The sequence below is a fragment of the Heterodontus francisci genome, chromosome 26 (genome assembly GCF_036365525.1).
Source record: "Heterodontus francisci isolate sHetFra1 chromosome 26, sHetFra1.hap1, whole genome shotgun sequence".
In the NCBI taxonomy this organism is placed as follows: domain Eukaryota; kingdom Metazoa; phylum Chordata; class Chondrichthyes; order Heterodontiformes; family Heterodontidae; genus Heterodontus; species Heterodontus francisci.
Genome location: NC_090396.1, coordinates 60772682 through 60798959, shown reverse-complemented (window position 1 = coordinate 60798959; position 26278 = coordinate 60772682). Strand labels below are relative to the sequence as shown.

Genomic DNA, 26278 nt, shown 5'->3' with positions numbered 1-26278 from the left:
GGTTGGCTTATGAGGAGAGACTGAGTAGATTGGGATTATATCCATTGGAATTCAGATGAGGGGGGATCTTATAGAAACATATAAAATTATGAAGGGAATAGATAAGATACAAGTAGAGAGGATGTTTCCACTGGCAGGTGAAGCTCGGACAAGAGGGCATAGCCTCAAGATTAGAGGGAGCAGATTTAGGACTGAATTAAGAAGGAACTTCTTCACCCAGAGGGTTGTTAATCTATGGAATTCCTTGCCCAGTGAAGTAGTTGACGCTTCTTCAGTAAACGTTTTTAAAGCTAAGGTAGATATCTTTTTGAACAATAAAGGAATTAAGGGATACGGTGAGAGCACGGGTAAGTGGATCTGAGTCCACGAAAAGATCAGCCATGATCTTATTGAATGGCGGAGCAGGCTCGAGGAGCCGAACGGCCTACTCCTGCTCCTAGTTCTTATGATCTTATGATCTCCAACAAGAGAGAATCTAATCATCTCCCCTTGACATTCAATGGCAATACCGTCACTGAATCCTCCACTATCAACATCCTGGGAGTTACCATTGACCAGAAACTGAACTGGAGTAGCTATATAAATACCAAGGCTACAAGAGCAGGTCAGAGGCTAGGAATCCTGTGGCAAGCAACTCACCTCCTGACTCCCCAAAACCTGTCCACCATCTACAAGGCATAAGTCAGGAGTGTGATGAAATACTCTCCACTTGCCTGGATGGGTGCAGCTCCAACGGCACTCAAGAAGCTCGACACCAAAAGCAGCCCGTTTGATTGGCACCTCAGCCCCAAATATTCACTCCCTCCACCACCAATGCACAGTGGCAGCAGTGTGTATCATCTACAAGATGCACTGCAGCAATGCACCAAGGCTCCTTAGACAGCACCTTCCAAACCTGCAACCTCTACCACCTGGAAGGATAAGGGCAGCAAATACTTGGGAACACCACCACCTGCAAGTTCCCCTTCAAGCCACACACCATCCTGACTTGGAACCATATCGCTGTTCCTTCACTGTCGCTCGTTCAAAATCCTGTAACTCCCTTCCTAACAGCACTGTGGGTGTACCTACCCTATATGGACTGCAGTGGTTCAAGAAGGCAGCTCACCACCACCTTCTCAAGGGCAATTAGGAATGGGCAATAAATGCTGGCCTAGCCAGCGACACCCACATCCCATGAATGAATAAAAAAAATCTCCCTAAAGCCTGTCCACCATCTAGAAGGTATAAGTCAGGAGTTTGATGGAATACTCTCCACTTGCCTGGATGAGTGCAGCTCCAACAACACTCAAGAAGCTCGACACCATCCAGGACAAAGCAGACCACTTGATTGGTACCCCATCTACCACCTTCAACATTCACTCCCTTTACCATCAACGCACAGTGGCAGCAGTGTGTACCATATGCAAGATGCACTGCAGGCTCCTTTGACAGCACCTTCCAAACCCACAACCTCTACCATCTAGAAGGACAAGGGCAGCAGATGCAAGGGAACATCATCACCTGCAAGTTCCACTCCAAGCCACACACCATCTTGATTTGGAACTATATCGCTGAACCAACACTGTCGCTGGGTCAAAATCATGGAACTCCGTACTTAAGTGCACCAGATGGACTGAAGTGGTTCAAGAAGGTAGCTCACCACAACTTTCTCAAGGGCATTAGGGATGGACAACAAATGCTGGCCTAGCCAGTGATGCCCACATCCCATGAAATAATTTTTTAAAAGCACTAAAGTGTAAATTCCATTCTGAAATACTACATGATAAATGCTACAGGCAATAAAAATGGTCACACTGTTAAGGATGAGTAAAGGGAACATTACACTGTGTATACCTGTGCCTCAGCTGACCTATAAATGCATGTTCCAGACATATAATATTACCCACCAAGGGCAAATATCAGGTATTAAAAGATTGGGAAATCATGGACAGTATTTGTCCAAATGCTCAATATGTGCTTCCTTTGGCCAAGCCATGTCAAGAATGGAATTTTGTAAGATTACCTCCATTTCCCATTTCTCAGCATACATAGAAAAAGGAGCAATAGGAAAATACGATGAATTTTCATGGAGGTGCACCTACTCATGCAACATATCTTCACCAGATGAGCTGAGAAAACACCAGAAAAACAGAGCAAATAATATTTATGCAATCTTTCCATGGCTCTTCTGCTGATGTTATGGCAAACAGAAATTCACCTCATACATTTATCTATGTGTTTGCTGCCTGGGATTTTCTGCTTCAACCATCTTGACACATGATGGGATTGCATATTAGAAATTCTGCCCAGTTCAGCCCATGAACATTGATTTAATGATCAAAAATCAGGGGCTAGGAAAGTAGAATTTCCCAATATCTGCTCTCAACGTTTGCCAAGAGGGCTGAAGTATAAAATCCAGAATTCAAAGCATAAAATTCTGATTTTAATTGGAATGGGCAACCGAAAAATTCTAGGTCCTGATATAACTTGTCAAGAAATATCCTATTAGCCCTAGGGAAAAAAGACTAATGGAAGCCATCACAGTTTCCTGTGTCACACAAGTATAATAGCACAGTTAAGCCCCTGTATTACTTAAGGTCAAGTATTTCTTATTTTAAAATTCTGTGCCCTCCTCTCCAATTCTGCATTGCTCCATTTTCAGGCCCTGAGCTAACAGAGTCATTTGTCTCCAATCCCTTGCCCTACTGTGTTCTACTCTTTGGCTTCTCAATCCAAATTGTTCATTTTCCACACCTCCCTATGTTCTGCTCCAAAGACCCCCTGACATATTCCATTTCCAGCCCTGCTGTGTTATTCTTCTCGGTCCAAATTGTTCTATTTTTCCGCTTGGAATGAGAACCATGCTAAATATGATAAATTATGCTCAACTCATAAACAATGCCAGTAGTTCCTGGTTATACCTTGTTTAATGTATTCAGTGCTTCATGTGCTGCAATTAAAGCTGGCTCTGCTTTTGCTAAATCTTCTTCACAAGACTGTTGCTTTTCTTTTACATTCTAAATATAAAAAAGCATCATTATAACTAATAACCTGATCAAAATTGTAAACATTAATAGTAATTGTTAATGCAAAATGCAGTACCTCATTAATAATTTGCACTTTTTTCTCCTCCTCATCAGCAATTTTTTTATTTTTGGTAACAATTTCTGTTTGCTGTCCGACAACTTTAATTAACTTGTCTGCATCCTCATTCTTCTGTTGCAGTTCCACTTCTTGGATAGCAAGTTTACTTTTTAAATCATCCACCTGTATGTAAAGACACATCCATAATTTTTATTTTTTCTTATTACAGTATGTTACGACTGAGGCGGGAGGAGTGCACTGTCTTTTCTAGTTCCACTTCTCCATTGGTCACAACATATATTTAAATGTTGACCCAGTTACCGATGCAGTCAATCATATAGTCAACTCTTTATCCCAGAATAAAATACACCAACCAGGTTTCTTTAATGAACAACTAAATTATTAGTTTATTATAAAACAAGACTTATCCAGTAAAGAAGTAAAGCATTAGCACACAAATTGAAATATGAAAGTTCACTTTTTAAATACACCCCCCCACCCCCCGCACCCCCCCCCCCCCCCCACACACTCACGCACACACTGTTTAAAGAAAAATAAAGAAATTCTCTCTGCAGAGCTCCTTTGCAGAAAAAAAGGCAAAAAGAAAACTTTGGCCAAATACTTGTTCATTCTTGAAGAAATGTGTTGGAGGCGGTTCAGAGAAGGTTTACTAGATTGATACCTGGAACGAGTGGGTTGTGTAATGAGGAAAGGTTGGATAGACTGGGCTTGTTTTCACTGGAGTTTAGAAGAGTGGGGGGAGATTTGATTGAAGTATATAAGATCCTGAACGGTCTTGACAAGCTGGATGTGGAAAGGATGTTTCCTCTTGTGGGTGAGTCCAGAACTAGGGGGCACTATTTTAAAATTAGGAGTCGCCCTTTTAGGACAGAGATGAGGAGAAATTTTTTCTCTCAGAGGATTGTGCGACTTTGGAATTCTCTGCCTCAGAAGGTTGTGGAGGCAGGGTCAGCGAATATTTTTAAAGCGGAGGTAGATAGATTCTTGTTGGGCAAGGGAATCAAGGTAGATGGGAGGGTGGAAGTTGAGACACAATCAGATCAGCCATGATCTTACTGAATGGCGGAGCAGGCTCGAGGGGCTGAATGGCCTACTTCTACTCCTAATTCATATGCTCACATGTATATCCGGATATATGTTTGGAAAAATTATGAGATATATTGTGCCACAAAATGGCATACAGTCTGATACCCGAGTACAAGTAGACAGGTCACTGAGGTCTTTTCTGGAGCAGTTCTTTTCAGGCAGCATTGAGGATTAATCCAGCAGGCTTTCCAGCTTCTCAGGAGAAATGCAGCATCAGCGGTTTTAACTCTCACACACTGGATCTTTGCAGGGTTTCGCAGAGACAGGAGGAAAGAGATGAGCTGGGTGGTTTTCTCCTGGCAGGCTGATCTTGAACTGCTTTCAAACACAGTCCACACCCCAATTGAACCAAAACAATATCTCAGAAGTGGAACTAACTCCTGACCCTCATAAATTGTGACATAGCACTTCTCTGTAAACATCTCCCCCACGTTACCAAGGTTTCTGTTGTTGTTTATTGTCTATTGTGATATCCAGTAAAGGTTTTGTTTCAAATGCGACCTCTCAGTGACCCTTGTAAAAAAAATCCATGGAGTCTTTTCAGCTTTCCCAAATAAACCAATAATTCTAAAATACGAATCTTCAAAAAAAAATTTAAAAATAAAAGCACTTTCATAATACCTCCATACTTGGAGGAATAAAATGCCATTTTTAACTGTGTTTCATCACAAAGTATGGAAAAACAGAAGATTAAAAAATATTAAAACACATTTACACACTCATTCTCTTTTACTCGTTACCTGGAGCTAATACAGTTTTGCTTTGTACCATCTTAGTACTCAGATAACTCAAAGCAAAGTTAAATCCTTGACAAAGCATCGGCAATTACATTGTTTCCCGCAATGTGGATAATCTTTAAGTGATAAGGTTGCAATAGTAAACTCCATCAGAATAGTCTGACATTCTGGTTTTTGAATTTTTCCACAAAGGCTAGGTGATTATGATCAGTATATACTGGTGTCTGTTTGTAGTCATGGCAGACATAGACTTTAAAATGCTTAAGAGTTGGTAATAAGGCCAGGGTTTCTTTTTCCACTGCTGAGTATCTCTGTTGGTGTCGATTCGGCTTATAGGAAAAGTATCCCATTGGCCTTTCTATGCCCGATTCATCGTCTTGTAACAGGACTGCATCGACACCCAGGTCACTAGTGCCAATTGCTACCTTGAAGGGCTTAGTGAAATTTGGGGCAGCCAATACTGGTTCATTAATCAAAATGGCTTTCATCCTCTCAAAAGATGCTTGGTACTCTCCTGACTACACTACTTTGGCTTTCTTTTTTGCAGCAAATCTGTCAGTGGAGTAGCTATAGTACTAAAATTTGGTACAAACTTGCAGTAGAAACCACACATCTCCAAAAACCTCATGATTCCTTGTTTAGTCTTAGGGGGATGGAACTCCACCAATGCTTGTACTTTTGCTGTTTTTAGCAACACTTGTTCTTGTCCTACTATATGCCCAACATAGGTTACTCTTGCTTTTGCAAATTCACTTTTAGCAAGGTTTATCACTAAATCAGCCGATTGCAATTTTCTAAACAGAGCTTCTAGTTGTTTCAAGTGGTCCTTCCAAGTGTCACTGTATACCAGTGCATCATTAAGATAAACTACACAGTTGGGAACGCTGGCTACCACTTGGTTCATTAGTTTCTGAAAAGTGGCTGGGGCATTTTTTAGCCTGAATATCATCACTCTGCATCAGAAAAGACCGTCTGGTGTGACAAAGGCTGATATTTCTTTAGCTTCGGGTGTTAAAGAAACCTGCCAGTATCCCTTCAACAAGTCTATTTTGTAAGAAACATGACACTGCCCACTCTGTCAATTCAGTCTTCCAAGCAAGGAATTGGGTAGGAGTTTGTCTTTGTTACATCATTAACCTTTCTGTAACCTATGCAGAATCTTGTTGAACCATCAGGTTTAGGCTTTAACACCACTGGGGAACTTCAGCTGCTTTGACTGGGTTCAATTTGGTGGTTTTCCAACATGTATTGGATTTCTGCTTTCACCTCGGCCTGTTTCTCTGAACTTAAGCAATAAGGATGCTGTTTTATAGGAATGGATTCCCCTATATCCACCTCTTGTATGGCTAAGGTTGTACATCCTGGTTTGTCCCTACAGACTCCTTTATATGCTGTGAGTAGCTTTGTTAGAGCTTGTTGTTGTTCTGCATATAAATATGAAAGCATAATGTCACGAATAGATGAGAACCCACTGTAAATTGTACTTTGTGCATTTTTTTGAGTATGAATGTCAACCACCATTTCATAGAGCATGCTAAATTTTAGCTGGGGTCCACTTGTTAAAATGGAGGAGGGAGATCATGTGGTACAGTTTGTCCAGGAAACCCTTATCCAACCTGCCTGGAATTGAAACTAACAATTTGAGGGTACAGCCTGTCTTCATTCCACAGCTGCTTTTTGGGCAGATTTGGCCCAGCTGCCTGTGACTACAGACTTGTCCCTGAGACCGGCCTGAAAGAAGCAGACTACCTTCAAGTGGCATTGACTTCTCTCTAAGGCTTTTACGAACATGAAAAATTAAAACAAAGCCACACTTTGAAAAATCCAGCAAGAAAAATCAACAAGACAAGCTGCAGAAACAGCAGGAAAGTCTGATTTCGACCAGTTCCCTCTCCATCCAAAAGAAGGTGACTTCAGAAATTTAGCTGCCTCCATTTATATCCAAGAGTGCCAGAAGAAGAAGAAATTGGCAGAGAAGAGGTTTTCTCAGGGACTCCTTAGCCTACCCAAAACTTCCAATCGGTGATCTCCATTTTTGGACTTTTTTGATATTTTGAAAGGGCTCTAGTTTTAACTGAAATCCAGCTAGTAGTTAAAATATCTTTCTATTTCATATATGTCCTTGCCTTTTTATGCCTTTAATCTTTCCCTGAATGTTTGTCAGCATGCATGGTGAAGTGAAACCCCTTCCTGAGTTTAAGAATGTGTAAATAAACCCTACTTCTTTGTTTTTAACTTTAACGACCATGTTGTTGTTGTGGTCATTTATTATTAGGGTTTAAGGGAGGGAAAGAAATTCAATCACTAATCTATTTATGACAGGTGGTTGGAAAAACAGGAAAGTTTGTTCAGAGAAAAAAAAGATTAACTACTTGTTCGTAACAACAGTGTCTAATCTCCCTAACAATTCAGTATTAGCTAACCAAATAGTAGGAGGTTTAATTTGAGAATTGTCCAGGCCTCCTTCTGCCTCATCCTCACTATCCCTTTCATTCTTCCCTGTCCTTACTACCTGCCATAACTGTGCTTGCTTATCCACCTCCAGGCAATGATATTGTTTCAACATATTGATGTGACACAGCCGATTCTTTTTCTGGCGATCTGGGGTGTCAATCAAATAATTTACTTTACCAATTCTTTTGACCACTTTATACGGACCACTGAACCGTGCTTTCGGTGGTTCGCCCTATAAAGACAGTAATACTAACACTTTATTCGCTGGTTGAAATGTTTGGGTCTTGGCATACTTGTCTGCCCATTTCTTCATGGTTGTTTGGGAAGCTTTCAGGTGTTCCTGAGCCACTTTGCAAGCTCTCGTGATCCATTCCCAGAACATGGATACATAATCTAATGCAGAAGATTTGTCCCCCTGTTCCAAAAACCTTTTTTAATTAGTCTTAGAAGACCTCTTACTTCATGTCCATAAAGTAATTCAAAAGGAATAAAACTGGTACACTCATTAGGTGAATCCCAAGTGGCAAACAAAACAAATTCTAGCCGTTTATCCCAATCACGGGGATATTCATGACAGTATGCCCTGATCATCGTTTTGAGGGTCTGGTGGTATTGTTCTAAAGCCCCTTGGCTGTGGATGGTATGCTGAGGACTTTAACTGTGTTATACCCAAATTACCCATAACTTCCTGAAAAATGTTAGACATAAAATTGGAACCTTGATCCGACTGAATGTCAATCGATAATCCATTTCGAGTGAAATATTGGGTTAGAAACATAGAAAATAGGAGCAGGAATAGGCCATTCGGCCCTTCGAGCCTGCTCTGCCATTCATCATGATCATGACTGATCATCCAACTCAGTAACCTGTTCCCGCTTTCGCCCCATACCCTTTGATCCCTTGAGACCCAAGAGATATATCTAACTCCTTCTTGAAAACATACAATGTTTTGGCCTCAACTGCTTTCTGTGGTAGTGAATTCCACAGGCTCACCACTCTCTGGGTGAAGAAATTTCTCCTCATCTCAGTCCTGAAATGTTTACCCCGTATCCTTAGACTATGACCCCTGGTTCTGGACTCCCCCACCATCGGGAACATCCTTCCTGCATCTACCCTGTCAAGTCTTGTTAGAATTTTATAGGTTTTTATGAGATCCCCCCTCACTCTTCTGAACTCCAGCGAATATAATCCTAACAGACTCAATCTCTGCTCATACGTCAGACCCGCCCTCCCAGGAATCAGTCTGGTAAACCTTTGCTACACTCCCTCTTTAGCAAGAACATCCTTCCTCAGATAAGGAGACCAAACAGCACACAATATTCCAGGTGTGGCCTAAACAAGGCCCTGTATAATTGCAGCAAAACATCCCTGCTCCTGTACTGGAATCCCCTTGCTATGAAGGCCAACATACCATTTGCCTTTTTTACCGCCTATTGGACCTGCATGCTTATCTTCAGCGACTGGTGTACGAGAACACCCAGGTCTCCCTGCATATTCCCCTCCCTCAGTTTATAGCAGTTCAACTAATAATCCACCTTCCTGTTTTTGCTACCAAAGTGGATAACCTCACATTTATCCACATTATACTGCATCTGCCGAGAATTAGCCCACTTACTCAACTTGTTCAAATCATCCTGAAGCCTCTCTGCATCCTCCTCACATCTCACCCTCCAACCCAGTTTTGTGTCACCTGCAAATTTGGAGATACTACATTTAGTTCCTTCATCTAAATCATTAATATATACTGTGAATAGCTGGGGTCCTGGCACCGATCCCTGCAGTACCCCATTAGTCACTACCTGCCATTCGGAAAAAGACCCATTGATCCCTACTCTTTGTTTCCAGTCTGCCAACCAACCACTACCCCCAATCCCATACGCTTTAATTTTACACGATAATCTCTTATGTGGGACTTTGTCTTCTGAAAGTCCAAATAAAACACATCCACTCGCTCCCCCGCATCAACACTACTCGTTAAATCCGAGAAGAATTCGAGTAGATTTGTCAAGAATGATTTCTTTTCGTAAATCCATGCTGTCACTGCCCGATTCTACCACTGTTCTCCAAGTGCTCTGCTATAAAATCTTTGTTTATAGACTCTAGAATTTTCCCCACTACCGACGTTGGGCTGACTGGTCTATAATTCCCTGCTTTCTCTCTACCTCCCTTTTTAAATAGTGGGGTTACATTAGCTACCCTCCAATCTGTAGGAACTGTTCCAGAGTCTATAGAATCTTGGAAGATGACCACCAATGCATCCACTATTTCTAGGGTCACTTCCTTAAGTACTTTGGGATGCATACCATCAGGCCCTGGGGATTTATTGGCCATCAATCCTATCAATTTCCCCAACACCATTTCTCTACTAATACTGATTTCCTTCAGTTCCTCTCTCTCACTAAGCCCTGTGTTCCCCAACATTTCTGGTATGATATTTGTGTCCTCCTTTGTGAAGACAGAACCAAAGTATGCAGTTAGTTGGTCAGCCATTTCTTTGTTCCCCATAATAAATTCCCCTGTTTCTGACTGTAAGGGATGACATTTGTCTTCACCAATCTTTTTCTCTTCACATACCTATAGAAACCTTTACAGTCAGTTTTTATGTTCCCCGCAAGCTTGCTATCGTACTCTATTTTCCCCTTCTTAATCAATCCCTTGGTCCTCCTTTGCTGAATTCTAAACTGCTCCCAATCCTCAGGTCTGTTGTTTTTTCTGGCAAATTTATATGCCTCTTCCTTAGATCTAATGTTATCTTTAATTTCCCTTGTAAGCCATGGTTTGGCTACTGTTCCGGTTTTACTTTTGCGCCAGACAGTGATAAACAATTGTTGCAGTTCATCCACGCACTCTTTGAATGTTTGTCATTGCCTATCCACCATCATCCCTTTAAGTAACGTTTCCCAATCCGTCATAGCCAACTCGCGCCTCATACCTTCATAGTTTCCTTTATTAAGATTCAGGATCCTAGTCTCAGAATCACCTATGTCACTCTCCATCTTGATGAAGAATTCGATCATATTATGGTCGCTCATCCCCAACGGGTCTCGCACCACTAGATTGTGAATTATTCCTCTCTCATTCCACAATACCCAGTCCAGGATGGCCTATTTTCAAGTTGGTTCCTCAACGTATTGTTCCCGAAAACCATCCCATATACACTCCAAGAATTCCTCCTCTACGATATTGTGACTAATTTGATTGCCCAATCCATATGCAGATTAAAGTGACCCATAATTACAGATGTTCCTTTATCGCATGCGTCTCTAATTTCCTGTTTAATGCCATTCCCAACATCACCACTACAGTTTGGGGGTCTATATACAACCCCCACTAACGTTTTTTGCCCCTTCGTGTTTCTCAGCTCTGCCCATACAGATTCCACATCGTCAGAGCTAATATCTTTCCTCACTATTGCGTTAATTTCCTCTTTAACCAGCAATGCAACTCCACTGTCTTTTGCTTTTTGTCTGTCCTTCCTAAATACTGAATACCCCTGGATGTTCATTTCCCATCCCTGGTCATCCACTTTATTGCGAATGCTCTGCGCGTTAAGGCACAAAGCATTAAGGCTTGTCTTTTTAACATTACTTGTCCCCTTCCCACTATTTCTCACTGTGGCCCTGTTTGATTCTGGCCCTTGATTTCTCTGACTATCACTTTTCTTATTCCCCTTACTGTCTTTTGTTCTTGTCTTTGATTCCCCCCTCCTCTGACTCCTTGCAAAGGTTCCCATCCCCCTGCCATTTTAGTTTAAACCCTCCCCAACCACTCCAGCAAATACTCCCCCTAGGCCATCAGTCCCGGTCCCGCCCGGGTGTAACCCGTCCAGTTTGTACTGGTCTCACATCCCCCGGAACTGGTCCCAATGTCCCAGGAATCTAAAACCCTCCCCTTCACACCATCTCTTCAGCCTGAAGAGGCACGACTGCTCTCTGCTCCTGAAGGTAAGTGAAGGCTCTGAGCCTTGTGCTGGATTTATCCGCTCCCAGTTTTGGTTGTTTCCACACAGGCCCGACAGCTCTCCGCTCTTGAAAGTCCTGAAGGTTAACTTCTCTATCACTGCCTTAGCTGAAATTGTTCTCAAGGGAATGACCTCTGGGAACCAAGTAATATATCCATGATAGTGAGGATATATTGGTGTCCCACTTTTTGTTTCAGTAAAGGTCCTACACAGTCTACCAACACCCTATTAAACGGGTCCCCAAAACCAGGTATGGGAATTTGAGGTGCCAGATTTATGGCAGGTTGCAGTTTTCTCACACTCTGGCACAGATGGCATGTTTTACAAAACTGCACCATGCCCTTGGAAAGACCTGGCCTGTAAAAATGTCGACCTATACGTGATTGTGTCTTCTGGATCCCCACATGTCCCGCTATAGGAATTTCATGGGCTATCCTTAATATTTCCCGGTGATACTTGGGTGGTACCACTATGTGGTGAACAACCATCCATTCTTCATCCACAGGTCTGTGAGGAGGTCTCCACTTACTCATCAGTATCCCATTTTTAATATAGTAGCCTTCCGGAACTCCCTTTGCCTCAGCTTCAGTTAGAACCGATTGTGCCACTTTACTTAACTCTGGATCGGCTTGCTGAGCCTTGATCAGAGAAGACATACTGAACATTTCCTTCAGATTAACCAAATCCCCAAAGAAGTTTCAGATTTTCGGCTATCTGCCTGTGGTGCCAATTTGACCTCCGACAATTGAACTTGTTTAGCCATTGCTCGGCTCACTACACATGAAGGAACAATTCCTGGAACCTTTTCCTGCAACTGTTCTGTCTCTTTGACTTCACTTGGTTTTTCCCTGACTACTGGAGAAGTTACTACCTTCACTCCAGCCAAATCATTCCCCAGGAGTAGGTCAACTCCGTCTACAGCCAAACTATGGACAACTCCTACAGTTACCGTTCCAGACATTAGGTCACACTCCAGGTGCACCCAATACAAAGGTATGGGTATATACTCACCGCCAATACCATTCACTAAAGCCTTGGCATTCAGTGTGCTCTCTGGTAAAGATGTTATGCCTTTCCCCAGCAAAAGAGTTTGGGTGGCTCCTGTATCCCTAGATATAACTATGGGTTTACCTGCCTCATTTGAGGGGCAAGGAGTTACTTTTCCTTTTGACAAGAATTCCTTATAACTCCTAGGTATCGTGTTCAAGTGCCCTGCACTCACAGCAGTTTTTTTACTTGGCCTTACAGCTGCAGTCAGATCTACATCCTGATCTGTCGTACTCTCGGTCGGGGCCCCTTTCTCTGCACTGGCCTTGTGTACCCCAGTAAGTCCCATGGGTTTACCCTGCAATTTCCAGCATTCTGCACAAAGGTGTCCCACCTTGTGGCGATGGTAACACTTCGGCTTTCGGACCCCACTTCCACACTCACCATCTTCCTTACTGGCCTGAGGAGGAGATCCCGGGGCATTGTCAACTGTCCCTGCTTGTCCCCGGCTACTTGCCTTCCTTTCAACCTCCCACCTTCTATCCTTCTCGGGTTTGTGGAGTGATGGACAAAGGGTTTGGGTTTGTAAACAAGCTTGTAATCATCAGCGATCTCAGCTGCCTGTCTGGCTGTTGAAACCTTCTGGTTCTCTACATGGGTTCTGACCACCGGAGTGAATTTTTAAATTCTTCCAAGAGAATTATTTCCCTAAGGCTCTCATATGTGGCCTCTACCTTTTGTGCCCACATCCAACAATCAAAACTAATTTGCTTTACCCTCTCAAATTCTATATAAATCTGCTCAGGCTGTCTCTAGAGTTTCTAAAATGTCTGCCTGTATGCTTCAGGGACAAACTCATAGGCAGCGAGAATAGCCTTTTTTTGCCACCTCATAATCTCAGAAGACTTCTCAGAAAGCATGGCATAAACTCCATGAGCTCTGTCCATCAACCTGCTTTGCATAAGCAGTATCCAGCTTTCCTTCCGTCACTTTATCTGTCTGGTTATCTTTTCAAAAGAAATGAAAAATGCCGATATGTCCCTTTCCTCAAACTTCGGGAGGGCTTGCACAAATTTAAACAGCTCTCCATTGGTCCTGGGCTGGGGTCAGTTCTTTCCTCACCAAAATTTTCACTGGAGTCAAGGCCACCACTTTGTCTTAGTTCCAGTTTTTTAAAATTCGAATTTCCTTCCTTCTCTTTCGCTTTCATTTTCTCCTTCTCTTTCCTGCTGCTCTGCTTGCTCCCTTTGAAATTGCAGTTCAAGTTTTTTCATTTCTTTTTCCTGTTCAAGCTGAAGTTTTTTCATTTCCAGTTCTCTTTCAATTTCCTTTTCAAGTTCAAACTGCTTCATCTGTAACTGAATCCTAGCTAATTCAACTGAACTACCATGATATGAGAACAGAAAGTGCCAGAAATACTCAGCAGGTGTGGCAGCATCTGTGGAGAGAACTCTGATGAAGGGTTGCAGACCTAAAACGTTAACTCTGTTTCTCTCTCCACTGATGCTGCCATACCTGCTGAGTATTTCCGGCACTTTCTGTTCTCATTTCAGAGTTTTTTTCTTTATTCATTCATGGGATGTGGGTGTCGCTGGACAGGCCAGCATATATTTTCCATCTCTAATTGCCCTTGAGAAGATGGTGGTGAGCTGCCTTCTTGAACCGCTGCAGTCCATATAGGGTAGGTACACTCACAGTGCTGTTAGAAAGGGAGTTCCAGGATTTTGAACCAGCGACAGTGAAGGAACGGCAATATAGTTCCAAGTCAGGATGGTGTGTGACTTGGAGGGGAACTTGCAGGTGGCGGTGTTCCCATGCATTTGCTGCCCTTGTCCTTCTAGTTGGTAGAGGTCGTGGGATTGGAAGGTGCTGCCTAAGGAGCCTTGGTGCGTTGCTGCAGTGCATCTTGTAGATGGTACACACTGCTGCCACTGTGCATTGGTGGTGGAAGGAGTGAATGTTTGTGCATGGTGTGCCAATCAAGCGGGCTGCTTTGTCCTGGATGGTGTCGAGCTTCTTGAGTGTTGTTGCAGCTGCACCCATCCAGGCAAGTGGAGGGTATTCCATCACACTCCTGACTTGTGCCTTGTAGATGGACAGGCTTTGGGGAGTCAGGAGGTGAGTTACTCGCAGCAGGATTCCTAGTTTCTGACCTGCTCTTGTAGCCACGGTATTTATATGGCTATTCCAGTTCAGTTTCTGGTCAATGGTAGCCCCTAGGATGTTGATAGTGGGGCATTCAGTGATGGTAATGCCATTGAATGTCAAGGGGAGATGATTAGATTCTCTCTTGTTGGAGATGGTCATTGCCTGGCACTTGTGTGGCACGAATGTTACTTGCAGCATCCCAGTTAGCCAGCATCCGCAGTATTTTGCTCTTATTCAACTGAACTACCATCTGATTGCCTTTTACTTCTTCCAATTGCAAATGCTTTGCTTTTACTTCAATTACGTCTGCTTTCTTAGCTCCTGGTTTTAACTCTATTCCTAATTTTGCTGCCAATGCTATTAGCCTAACCTTGGTTAATTTTCTCAAATCTCTAAGGGATAAGTCCTCCTTCTCCAGAAAGATCATAGCAACTGATAAATCCATTCTGGTAATGTAAACTTTACTCTAATGCACAAGAGACCTGGTTTTTCCTTTTCCTCTTTTCAACTATTATTACCCCACTTACAAATGCATGTCATTGGCTTTGGGTTATCCTGCACAGAGCCCCTAATTATATGTTAGGGGATGTGGGGATGTGCGAGGCAAGTTCTTTACACAGAGGGTGGTGAGTGCCTGGAACTTGTTGCTGGGGGAGGTGGTGGAAGCAGGTACCATAGAGACATTTAAGAGGCATCTTGACAAATACATGAATGGGATGGGAATAGAGGGATACGGACCCCAGAAGTGCAGAAGGTTTTAGTTTAGGCAGGCATCAAGATCTGCGCAGGCTTGGAGGGCCGACTGGCCTGTTCCTGTGCTGTACTGTTCTTTGTTCTTTTGTTACGACTGGGGTAGGAGGAGTGCATTGTCTTTTCTAGTTCCAATTCTCCATAGGTCACAACTGTTAGTGTCTAATACATTCTGTTGATGGATGTTAAATACTTAGTGGTTGAAAGTAATAGGGTGAACAGGTGTTGGGTGTTGTTTAGTTAATTGTATTCAGATGTATATATAAAGAGCCAGCCAGCACTGGCTGTAGAGTGTTAGGAGTAGAGAAGAAAGCTCTTTGGCAAGCAATAAACAGTCTCCACCAAAGCATCCCAGTCTCAGTGTGCCCCCCCCCCCCCCCCCCCCCCCCCCCCCCCCACACAAACAGGTTCTGACATTGGTAGCAGAGAATGGTTACCTAAAAGTGAAGATTGGAGACTAATATTTATTTTCAGGCAGGAGATTAGAATTGGAGTCAATTTGTTTGAGAAGACTGTAAATGGAGTTTATTTTTTGAAGAAAAATGACTGAAACCAGGTGTAAGGTGTCGGCATATGATTTTTCACCACTATGAAGTCGAACCTTACAATCAAAGGAAAAATGAGGTTGCCCTATGGACAGGGTTACGTCTTTACCAAAAAGAAAGCAAGGAATAGCCCTTGCACTTTCCCTTCCCGCCAGTAGCAAAATCAGGTGCAAGGTGTTTTCGGAGCTAAAGGCTCATAATTTGGACAATGAGGAAGGTTTGGACAATCTCTTAAAATTTATGGATAAAATTTATATGAAAGGTGACTTATTGAATGCCTATGAGGCGTGGTTGGACTTTGATAAATTTAGAAAAATAGATGGTTTTTCCATAGAAGAATATATCATGGAGTTTAAATGACTATATGCAAGATTGCAGCGATTCTACTTGGAAATTTCTAAATCAGTACTTGCCACCAAATTGTTGGATTGTGCTAGGATATTGAACGTGGCTAGTTGGTATTAACCAGAGTTAGATTCAAAGAAAGAGATGTGCTTTATGATCAGATGTCTGAAATCTTTAAAAAAAAATTGGGGAAAACACTCATTTCTAGCTGCTTTCATGGCACATATGGGCTCTTCAGCAGTGACATCAAAGATGGAGGATACAATGCTAGCAGCATTTCGAGGCCGTTCAAATATGGGTCCCAGACGTCAGTACGAAAGAAGAATCACAAACAAAAAGAATGAGGATAGGGACTCTTTTGGCAGCTATAACAGAAAGCAGGAATTGGCCAATTATGGCAGAAGGATGAACCCCAGGAATAAGAAAGGGGTGGTCAACAGGTGTCTCAGATGTGACTCAAAGTATCATTATGCGTTGAATTGTCCAAAAAAAATAACAGAGCTTTTGAGATGACATATGACATGGAAGGTTCAGAAGGCGAGGATGATGATACTGAACAATTGGAAGGTATTGGTCACAAGATGCTTTAGTACAGTAATGACTATCCTAGTCGCAGATTCGTTCAATTGAGCAGTACTGGACAGTGGGTGTACGTCCACGGTATGTGGAGTGGACTGGTTACAGTGTTATCTGGATTCTTTAAGGAAGATCGAAGTAAGGTCAAAGAATATTATAGTTCTACCTGTTTCAGGTTTGGGGATGACAATGCATTGAGATCACTAAAAAGAATGGTAATTCCATGTAAAATAGTAGGGGTAAACCACTTTATTCGTACGGACGTAGTATCCAGTGAAATACCTTTGCTGTTAAGTAAGCCGTCTATGAAGAAGGCTCAAATGAAATTGGATGTGGAACATGATAAGGCAATTGCCTTTGGGAGATCTGTAGATTTGCAGTTTACACAGTCGGGACATTACTGTATTCCTTTGACAAGACCTACCATCTCTACACAGAATGTTAAAGAGGTAATAATGGCATCTGGGGGTAGGGATTTAAAGGAGAAAAGGCAGATTATTTTGAAACTACAGCGACAGTTTGCACATCCATCTTGTCATAGGTCGAAGCTTCTGTTAAAAGATGCAGGGGTGTTAGACGATGACTATACTAAACTTATCGAGGAAAGCAGTGAAAAATGTGATATCTGTAAAAAAATATAAATAAAAATACAGGAGGATGCCATCGTGACCTGTAGTGAGCACCTCCCCCCCCACCTCCACTTTAGCAAGCGACTTTAATGAAACCGTAGCAATGGACTTGAAGGTATGGGATAAAGCCAAAAACATTTTTCTTCTGCACTTTTCGACATAGCGACTAGATTCAGTCTGTCAACAGTAATTTATAGTAAAGACAAAAAAGTAATAGTGGACAAGATAATGAAAAGATGGATAGGAACGGGACTGGGAGCACCAGCTAGATTTCTAACTGACATAATTTTCCAATGATGAGTTCAGCAGCATGTGTGAAAATAAGAATATTGTAGCAATGCACACGGCAGCAGATGTTAGAGAAGCTTCCAAGCCTATTTGTGAAGAAGACACTGAGACTAGGATGCTTAGGGAGAGATTGTTTATTGCTTGCCACAGAGCTTACTTCTCCATTTCCTAGCATCACCCAGCCAGTGCTGTCTGGCTCTTCCTTATATATATATACACATTTGAGTACAATTAACTAAACACCCAACACCTGTTCACCCTATTACCTTCAATTACCAGGTATTTAAACATCCATGAACAGAACTTTAGACTCGAACAGCAGAAAGCCCTTTTAGGAATGGGATTTGTGAGAGAAATCACCCTGTGATTGACGAAATGCTCTGAAAGATTTTAGCTGACCAGCCAAATTGTAAATTGACAACTGCTCTGGCATGGGCAGTACATGCAAAAAAACATGTTTCAAATGATCGAAGGGCTACAGCCCCTATCAGTTTGGTAATGGCAGGAATCCAAAAATGCCTTCAGTAATGTGGCTTCATCGCCCGGCTGTAGAGGGGACTACTATTAGTTCAATTTGTGTAGAACATTTGAATGCCACGCAGACAGGGCGAAGAGCATTTATTAAGTCAAAGGTTTCAGAACAAAATCAGGACAGCTTTGAGGTATCGTATCAGGGCATCAGAAAAAACATTTTATACTGGAGACATGGTATATTACAAAAGAGAAGGGCAGAAAGAATGGAGAGGCCCAGGAAAAGTTATAGGCACTGATGGCAAAACGATAATTTTGCAACATGGCAACCCAACCATTAAAAATACATTCCCCGCGGCTTATTGGCACTGATTTTACACTGACAGAATCTGAACAAATGATGGAAACTGATGATGCACCATTTACTTCACATACATATATGTCAGACCTTTACGAGCAGCAGATTGTGGCGGGATAACGGGCTAACCAAGAGCGGACAAAGTGATAGTGATAGTGAAGATCGAGATAAGGCCATTTATCCCAAAGGTCATCTACGAAAGGGGCGGCACAGTGGCGCAGTGGTTAGCACCGCAGCCTCACAGCTCCAGCAACCCGGGTTCAATTCTGGGTACTGCCTGTGTGGAGTTTGCAAGTTCTCCCTGTGTCTGCGTGGGTTTCCTCCGGGTGCTCCGGTTTCCTCCCACATGCCAAAGACTTGCAGGTTGCTAGGTAAATTGGCTATTATAAATTGCCACTAGTATAGGTAGGTGGTAGGGAAATATAGGGACAGAAGGGGATGTGGTAGGAATATGGAATTAGTGTAAATGGGTGGTTGATGGTCGGCACAGACTCGGTGGGCCGAAGGGCCTGTTTCAGTGCTGTATCTCTAACATAAGATAAGATAAGAAAGTTGGAACTACAGTGATGTTTATGCCAGAAGGGGATAGTGAATGGAAGGAAGCCATTATAATAGGAAGGGCAAGAAAGACCAGTGGGAAATACAAATATTGGCTGAATGTGCAAGACAAGGGACAGGATATCAGACCTATGGATTGGCAGAAGGAAGTGAAAATGTGAAAGGCCAGAAAATGTAGTGTAAGCTCCGACAGTGGGCCTGAATATGATCATAGTCCAAGGAAAAGGTCACAAACTTCTGAGAGGAAGTCTGGTCATAGGAGGGCCAAGTCGAGTAGTAGCAATCCAGAAAGGGATAGGAAATCTAATAGGGGACGTAGTTTAACAAGAGCGAGGACCAAAGAGCAGGCGAGGCTGTCACAAGAAGTAGGAGCCCTCATCATAGAGAAGCTCTAGTGGCTACTAACAAACGAGCTTGACAGTTGGAGAGAATTTGACATATTCACGGAGGTGCCTGTTAGAGGACAACCAGCATTGTCCCATAGACTCTCCAATGGCAGGAAAAGTAAGTTTGAGGATTTTCCGAGCCCTTTTAGCAACACACTCATGGGAATGTAAGTCTATTGACATCAAAGCAGCATTTTTGCAAGGGGAGAAATTTCAAAGAGAAGTATTTTTAAAGTCCCCAAAAGAAGCTGGAGATATAGAGGGGAAATTAGGAAAACTGAGCAAGTGTGTTTATGGGCTTAACGATGCATCCAGGGTGTGGTATTTTTCAGTTAGGTCCGTCCTACTACAAGCTGGTTGTATTCAGCTAAAAGGATCGGTACTATGAAGAAAAACTCGCAGGCATTTTCTTGATGCATGTAGACGATTTTCTGTGGGGAGGATCTGCAGCATTTGAGAAATTTGTGGAAATTAAATTATAAATGAATTTAAAATTGGAAGTCAGGCTTCCGGAGCTTTTAAATATATAGGGTTGGACATTAGGCAGACTAAGTTGGGAGTAACCCTAAATTAACAGTATTACCTAGAGAATGTTAATAGGATCCCAATAAATCGGGCCAGATCCTCTCAAAAGGAAGACTCTGCCAGCAAGGAAGAAGTGGACCATTTAAAGAGCTTAATTGGGCAATTAAACTGGTTGTGCACACAAACTAGACCGGATGCTTGCTATGATGTTAGAATTGAGCACCATGCTGAAACATGCTACTGTTGGGGAAGTGCTGAAAGCAAATAAGACATTGAAGAAATTGAGTTTCGACAAATGTACACTCAAGTTTCCAGCCTTGGGTGACCCAGAAGAAATGAAATTAGTCAATTTTAGTGACGTCTCACACGCTAATCTTCCCGATGGCTGTTTGAGCACAGAAGGGTTCATTATATATTTGGTGGGAAGAAATCATAAATGTTGTCCATTCGCCTGGGAATTGAAGAAAATAAAGAAGCTAGTTAAAAGCACCTTAGCTGCTGAGACACTTGCACTGATAGAAGCGATAGATATGGGTATGTATTTATCGAGTATTTTAAAAGAACTCTTATAGAAGGGGCAATTGGAGAAAAATTTCTGAAAATGCTATATGGATAACCGTTCCCTCTGGGACAATGTCCATTTGACAAGAAGTGTCACGGAAAAGAGGTTGAGGATTGAACGTGCGAGTATAAAAGAAATGTTGGAATGACACAAAATTTTCCAAATAAAATGGGTCGATGCAAGTCATCAGTTGTCAGATTGTTTTACGAAAAGAGGTGCTTGTTCATAGAAATTGCTGGATGTCCTTGAAGAGGGCTGTCTTGTGTTATGAGTTGAGGGACCATGGCAATTTTTCTGTTAAGATCACTTTGTAATTCTTTAAATTAGTTTTTTTGTTGTTAAAAAGGTGGGGGGGGGGGAGAGAGAATATACAGTATGTTAATGGATGGTGCTGTTGAAGGTTGATGGTATAATAATGTAAGATAAAGAAAAATGTATAATCATTTTGTCTCTTTTTTTAGTTTTATAATATGTATTTAATTTAAAGAGAGGGGAATCTGTTAGTGTCTAATAAGTTCTGTTGATGGATGTTAAATAACTAGTGGTTGAAGGTAATAAGGTAAACAGGTGTTGGGTGTTGATTATATATACATCTGAGTACAATTAACGAAAGAAAAGCCAGCCAGCACTGGCTGGAGAGTGTTAGGAGTGGAGTAGTAAGCTCTGTGGCAAGCAATGAACAGTTTCCACCAAAGCATCCTAGTCTCAGTGTCTGCTTCACAAACAGGCTTGGAGGTGTCCCTGATAGCAACATATATTTAAATGTTTACCCAGTTACTGATACGGTCAATCATATACTCCACTCTTTAGCCCAGTATAAAATATACCAACCAGGTTTCTTTAATAAACAACAAAATTATTAGTTTACAGGGCGGCACAGTGGCGCAGTGGTTAGCACCGCAGCCTCACAGCTCCAGGGACCCGGGTTCGATTCTGGGTACTGCCTGTGTCTGCGTGGGTTTTCTCCGGGTGCTCCGGTTTCCTCCTACAAGCCAAAAGACTTGCAGGTTGGTAGGTAAATTGGCCTTTATAAATTGTCACTAGTATAGGTAGGTGGTAGGGAAACAAAGGGTCAGGTGGGGATGTTTGGTAGGAATATGGGATTAGTGTAGGATTAGTATAACTGGGTGGTTGATGGTCGGCACAGACTCGGTGGGCCGAAGGGCCTGTTTCAGTGCTGTATCTCTAATCTAATCTAAAACAAGACCTATCCAGTAAAGAAGCAAAGCATTAACACACAAAACCCCCGTGATATTACGTGCAGGGGCTCATTTAAATAGAGGGGGTGGAGCAGCCGCCCCCAATACGTAAGAGGGTGGCCGCCATGTCCCTGGCAATGGCGTCCGGCACCACCGCGCAGACGCTGGCGCCATTTTTAAAGGGCTTTAAACCCTTCATGACAATTTTAATATTTAAAGCTGTAGCATTGGGAAAGTTTATCAAATAAAAATCTGTGTGATGGAGGCCCTTCCCCAACACCCCAATAGTCATTTATGTGGCACCTAATGTCAGAAAACACTTTATTCCCTTCCCGAACTTTCCCCCGCAACCTCTGACCTTTGGCCTCTAACCTCTTCCCACCTTTCACACTGCCAATAACATTTGTTTTCCCCGCTCCCCCACACCTCCCGTCCTGAAAATTCTATTGCACTCCCCTCCCCACCAGGTTCTTGCCTCGGAATTCCGTGCAGAGTTCCGAAGGTGCGCAGAGCACAAACAGCAGCCGTAATATCGGCATGGGATGGCCGCTGCCTGCAGGTAAGTTTATTTACATATGTTCAATGTTACTTTGCATATGCTGATGAAGGGCCCGCTACCAGGCAGCGGGGGGCCGCACTGAGGTCCTTCCGCCGCCTGTAATATGCAGTGGGACCTTCTCGATGTCACGGGTCGAGTTGGGCCACTCCCCGCAGAGTTTTACCGTCCCCAGCACCACGACCTGCGGTGTCAAGGGGCTGGTAAAATTCAGCCAGGTGAGATGGGGTCTATGGGCTCCCTCTCAGCCTTTGCCTGGTCTAATCGTAACAGGGTTTAATTTTAGAAACGCCGTGCTTTTAGCTCCCCCTCAGTGAATTCTTGTTCGCTGCTTGCCAATTGTAAGGCAAAGAAATCAGACACGTTTTCTTAGATGTAAACAAGAAAGGTGGAAGTTTCTTAATCTTAAACTCTGGTTCGGTTAACGACGATGAATATGCGATGTAACCAAGCTAGAATGCATATGCAATGAACACACATGCAGATAGAGACAGAAAAAGTAGAAAAAATAAAGGGTAAAAGTTTTGAGGCAATATCTGGTAGTTATTTACAGTCCTTTGAGTTCATTGTGGAGTCTTTGGATGCCGGTAAATCTTGCTGTTCGTTGGGGCCCAGTGCACGCTTTAACTTGTTTTCATGCAGGATTCTTCTCTCTCTTGAGGTTTAGGTGACTTCAGTGGGTCCGAAGGTTTGAGAGAAAGCGAGAGAGAGCCAGCCAGGAGAGAGGCTGTCTTGTTCCAGGTTCAGCTGCAATCTGCAGTCTGACTTCAAACTGTCCTGTGTCTATTTCAAAAAGCTTGGACCAGCAGGTTAGTCATGTGACCAGCTGGTATAAGCACTCCTGTGTTTGTGGATTACAAAGCTCTTGGTGGGGGGGCAGTGGTGTGGTGCTGTCTGTTACCCCGACAAGATGTGGATCACCATTGCCCAGCAATATCTCTGTTAATTGAATCAGTGAGCAATTCTTTTGTCTCTCCAAGCACTGTCTCTTAGTATGCAAATGTCCTCCAGCCAAATGTCTGGTTATCTCTTTAAACAAGTCATTTCTTCACTCCAGCAGCAGTTTAAAATTAATGTTCATATGACAAAATTAATATACCTCATTCTTGGCAGTTGGGGGTCCTCATGACAATATGAAAGTTCCCTTTTTAAATACCACCACCCCCACCACACACACACTCACACACACTGGTTAAAGAAAAATAAAGAAATTCTCTCCGCAGAGATCTTTGACAAAAAAGAATACTTTGGCCAAATACTTGTTAATTCTTGAAGAAAAAGGATGAGATATGTTGTGTCCCAACATACATACAATCTGGCATCGATGTACAAGTAGACGGGTCACTGGGATCTTTTGTGGAGCAGTTCTTTTCAGATGGTGTCGAGGATTAATCTGGCAGGCTTTCCAGTTTCTCAGAAGAAATGTGGCATCAGGGGTTTTAACTCTCGCACACTGGATCTTTGCAGGGCTTCGCAGAGACAGGAGGAATGAGATGAGCTGGGTGACTTTCTCTTGGCAGGCTGATCTCCAACTGCTTTCAAACACAGTCCAGACCCCAACACCCTTGTCACAGGAGCCCTTGGAGCCGGCTTTCAGCTACCCTTTCAAAAACACCCTGACACAGGTCCACATGGCCTGCATCCCGGCTCACCAGCTGGACATGCTGGCCATGTATGTGTATTAGTCCCTGTCCGTGGAGCGGAGCCTGGTCTCCAATCGTCTCGGCCATCCCTGCCATTGACAAAAACTTTGCTTCGCTCAAACTGTGTGGTAATCGGTGTGCAATGGCCACCCCACTTTAAAAGAACCCACGCACAGACATCTTCCAACCCCTCAAAATGAACTTTGGGACCTGGAATATCAGGATTGGACTGTTCGGTCACCTAAGGACCTACTACCCTGGAGTGGAAGAAAGTCATCCTTGTTCCCGAGGGACTGCCTAAGACACCCCAACTGAAACCAAAACAATATCTCAGAAGCAAAGCCAACTCCTGACCCTCATAACTCGTGACATGTCACTTCTCTGTAAACATCTCCCCCAAGTCACCAAGATTTCTGTTGTTTATTGAGCTTAAGGCATGTGATATCCAGGAAAGGTTTGTTTTCAAACAAGACCTCTCAGTGACCCTTGTAAAACAGCATCCATGGAGTCTTTTCAGCTTTCCCAAATAACCAATGTCCATATTTCTAAAATACAAATCCACCAAAAAAAATTTAAAAATGCAGCACTTTCATAACAACTATATAAAGAGTAAATTCACTGATTCTGAGTTCCCCGATTTTCCAACCTGCACTTCTTTTGACCATGGCTCCCTCTTGGGAATGCGGGATAGTGGAATTTACTCTATGGAGCTAACATAGTCGATGGGTAGGAATACACAAGACTGAATTTCCCTTGAACATGTTGAATCTGAACTAATATAACATACAGGCAGATTTCCCATTACTTTGTTTTATAGGCAGATTTTCCATTACATTGTTATGGTCAATTGTAGGTTTTCTAAGAACAGGAGTGTTCTGCCAAATATGATTACCAGGGAGACTGACTTGACATAAGATATGTAGAACAGTAACAGGCCACTAGCATGGGTAGTCAGCCCATCCCCTGTGCCTGTTTTTGCACTCTTTCTGATTTCTAGGCCTCTATCTTTTAATATATTTATCAAGCCCTTTTGTTGTTAATTTTACATAGGAACATAGGAACAGGGGTAGGCCATTCAGCCCATGGAGCCTGCCCTGACATTCAATATGATCATGGCTGATCTTCCCCTTCAATGCCTTTTTCCCACACTATCCTCATATCCCCTGATGTCATTTGTATTTAGAAATCTGTCAATTTCTGCTTTAAACATACTCAATGACTGAGCTTCCGTAGCCCTCTGGGGTAGAGAATTCCAAAGATTCACAATCCTCTGAGTAAAGAAATTTTTCCTCATTTCTGTCCTAAGTGGCTTCCCCCTGATTTTGAAATTGTGTCCCATGGTTCTAGACACCCCAACCAGGGGGAACATCTTACCTGCATCTACCCTGTCTATCCCTTTAAGTATTTTGTAAGTTTCAATGAGATCACCTCTCATTCTTCAAAACTCTAGAGAATACAGGCCCAGTTTCCCCAATCTCTCTTCATAGGACAGTCCCGCTTTCCCAGGAACAAGTCTGGTGATCCTTCGTTGCACTCCCTCTATGGCAATGATATCCTTCCTAAGGTAAGGGGACCAAAACAGCACACAGTACTCCAGGTGCGGTCTAACCAAGGTTCTATGCAATTGAAGCAAATCTTCACTACTTCTGTACTCAAATCCTCTTGTGATAAAGGCTAACATGCCATTAGCCTTCTTAATTGCTTGCTGCACCTGCACGCTAGCTTTCAGTGCCTTATTGACCAGGACACCTACATGCACACTTTCTAATCTCGTACCATTTAAGAAATACTCTGCTCATCTATTTCTCTACCAAATTGGATTACCTCACATTTTTCCACATTATATTCCATCTGCCACGTTTTTGCCCACTTGAAACCGCTTTGCATCTTCCTCACAACATACATTCCCACCTAATTTTGTGTCATCCGCGAACTTGGAAATACTACATTTGGTCCCTACATCCAAATCATTGATATATATTGTGAACAGCTGGGGCCCACGCACTGATCCCTGTGGCACCCCACTAGTAACTGCCTGCCAACGCAAGAATGACCCGTTTATTCCTACTCTCTGTTTTCTGCCTGTTAACCAATCCTTAATCCATGCCAGTATATTACCTCCTATCCCATGTGCTTTAATTTTGCTAACCAACCTCCAGTGGGAGACTTTGTCAAAGGCCTCTGAAAATCCAAGTATACCATGTCCACCAACTCCCCTTTATCAATTCTGTTAGTAACATCCTCAAAAAACTCCAACAGGTTCGTAAAACATGATTTCCCATTCATAAATCCATGTTGACTATGTCCAATCAGATCATTATTATCTAAGTGTCCATTTATCACATCTTTTAGAATAGATTCTAGCATTTTCCCAATGACTGATGTAAGGCTAACAGGTCTGTAATTCCCTGTTTTCTCTCTCCCTCC

At 42.7% G+C, this 26278-nt stretch overlaps 1 protein-coding gene across 1 annotated transcript in view; it reads right to left on the bottom strand.

Annotated features, from left to right (window-relative positions):
* The window catches only part of LOC137384384 (dynein axonemal heavy chain 17-like), a 1056876-nt gene that overhangs the window by 209388 nt on the left and 821210 nt on the right, over positions 1-26278 (bottom strand). The window contains exons 58-59 of the mRNA XM_068058353.1: positions 3085-3249; positions 2904-2999 (exon numbers count right to left, since the gene is read on the bottom strand). Of these exons, the coding sequence (XP_067914454.1) occupies positions 2904-2999; positions 3085-3249 (261 nt within the window). The remainder of the gene's footprint in view (positions 1-2903; positions 3000-3084; positions 3250-26278) is intronic.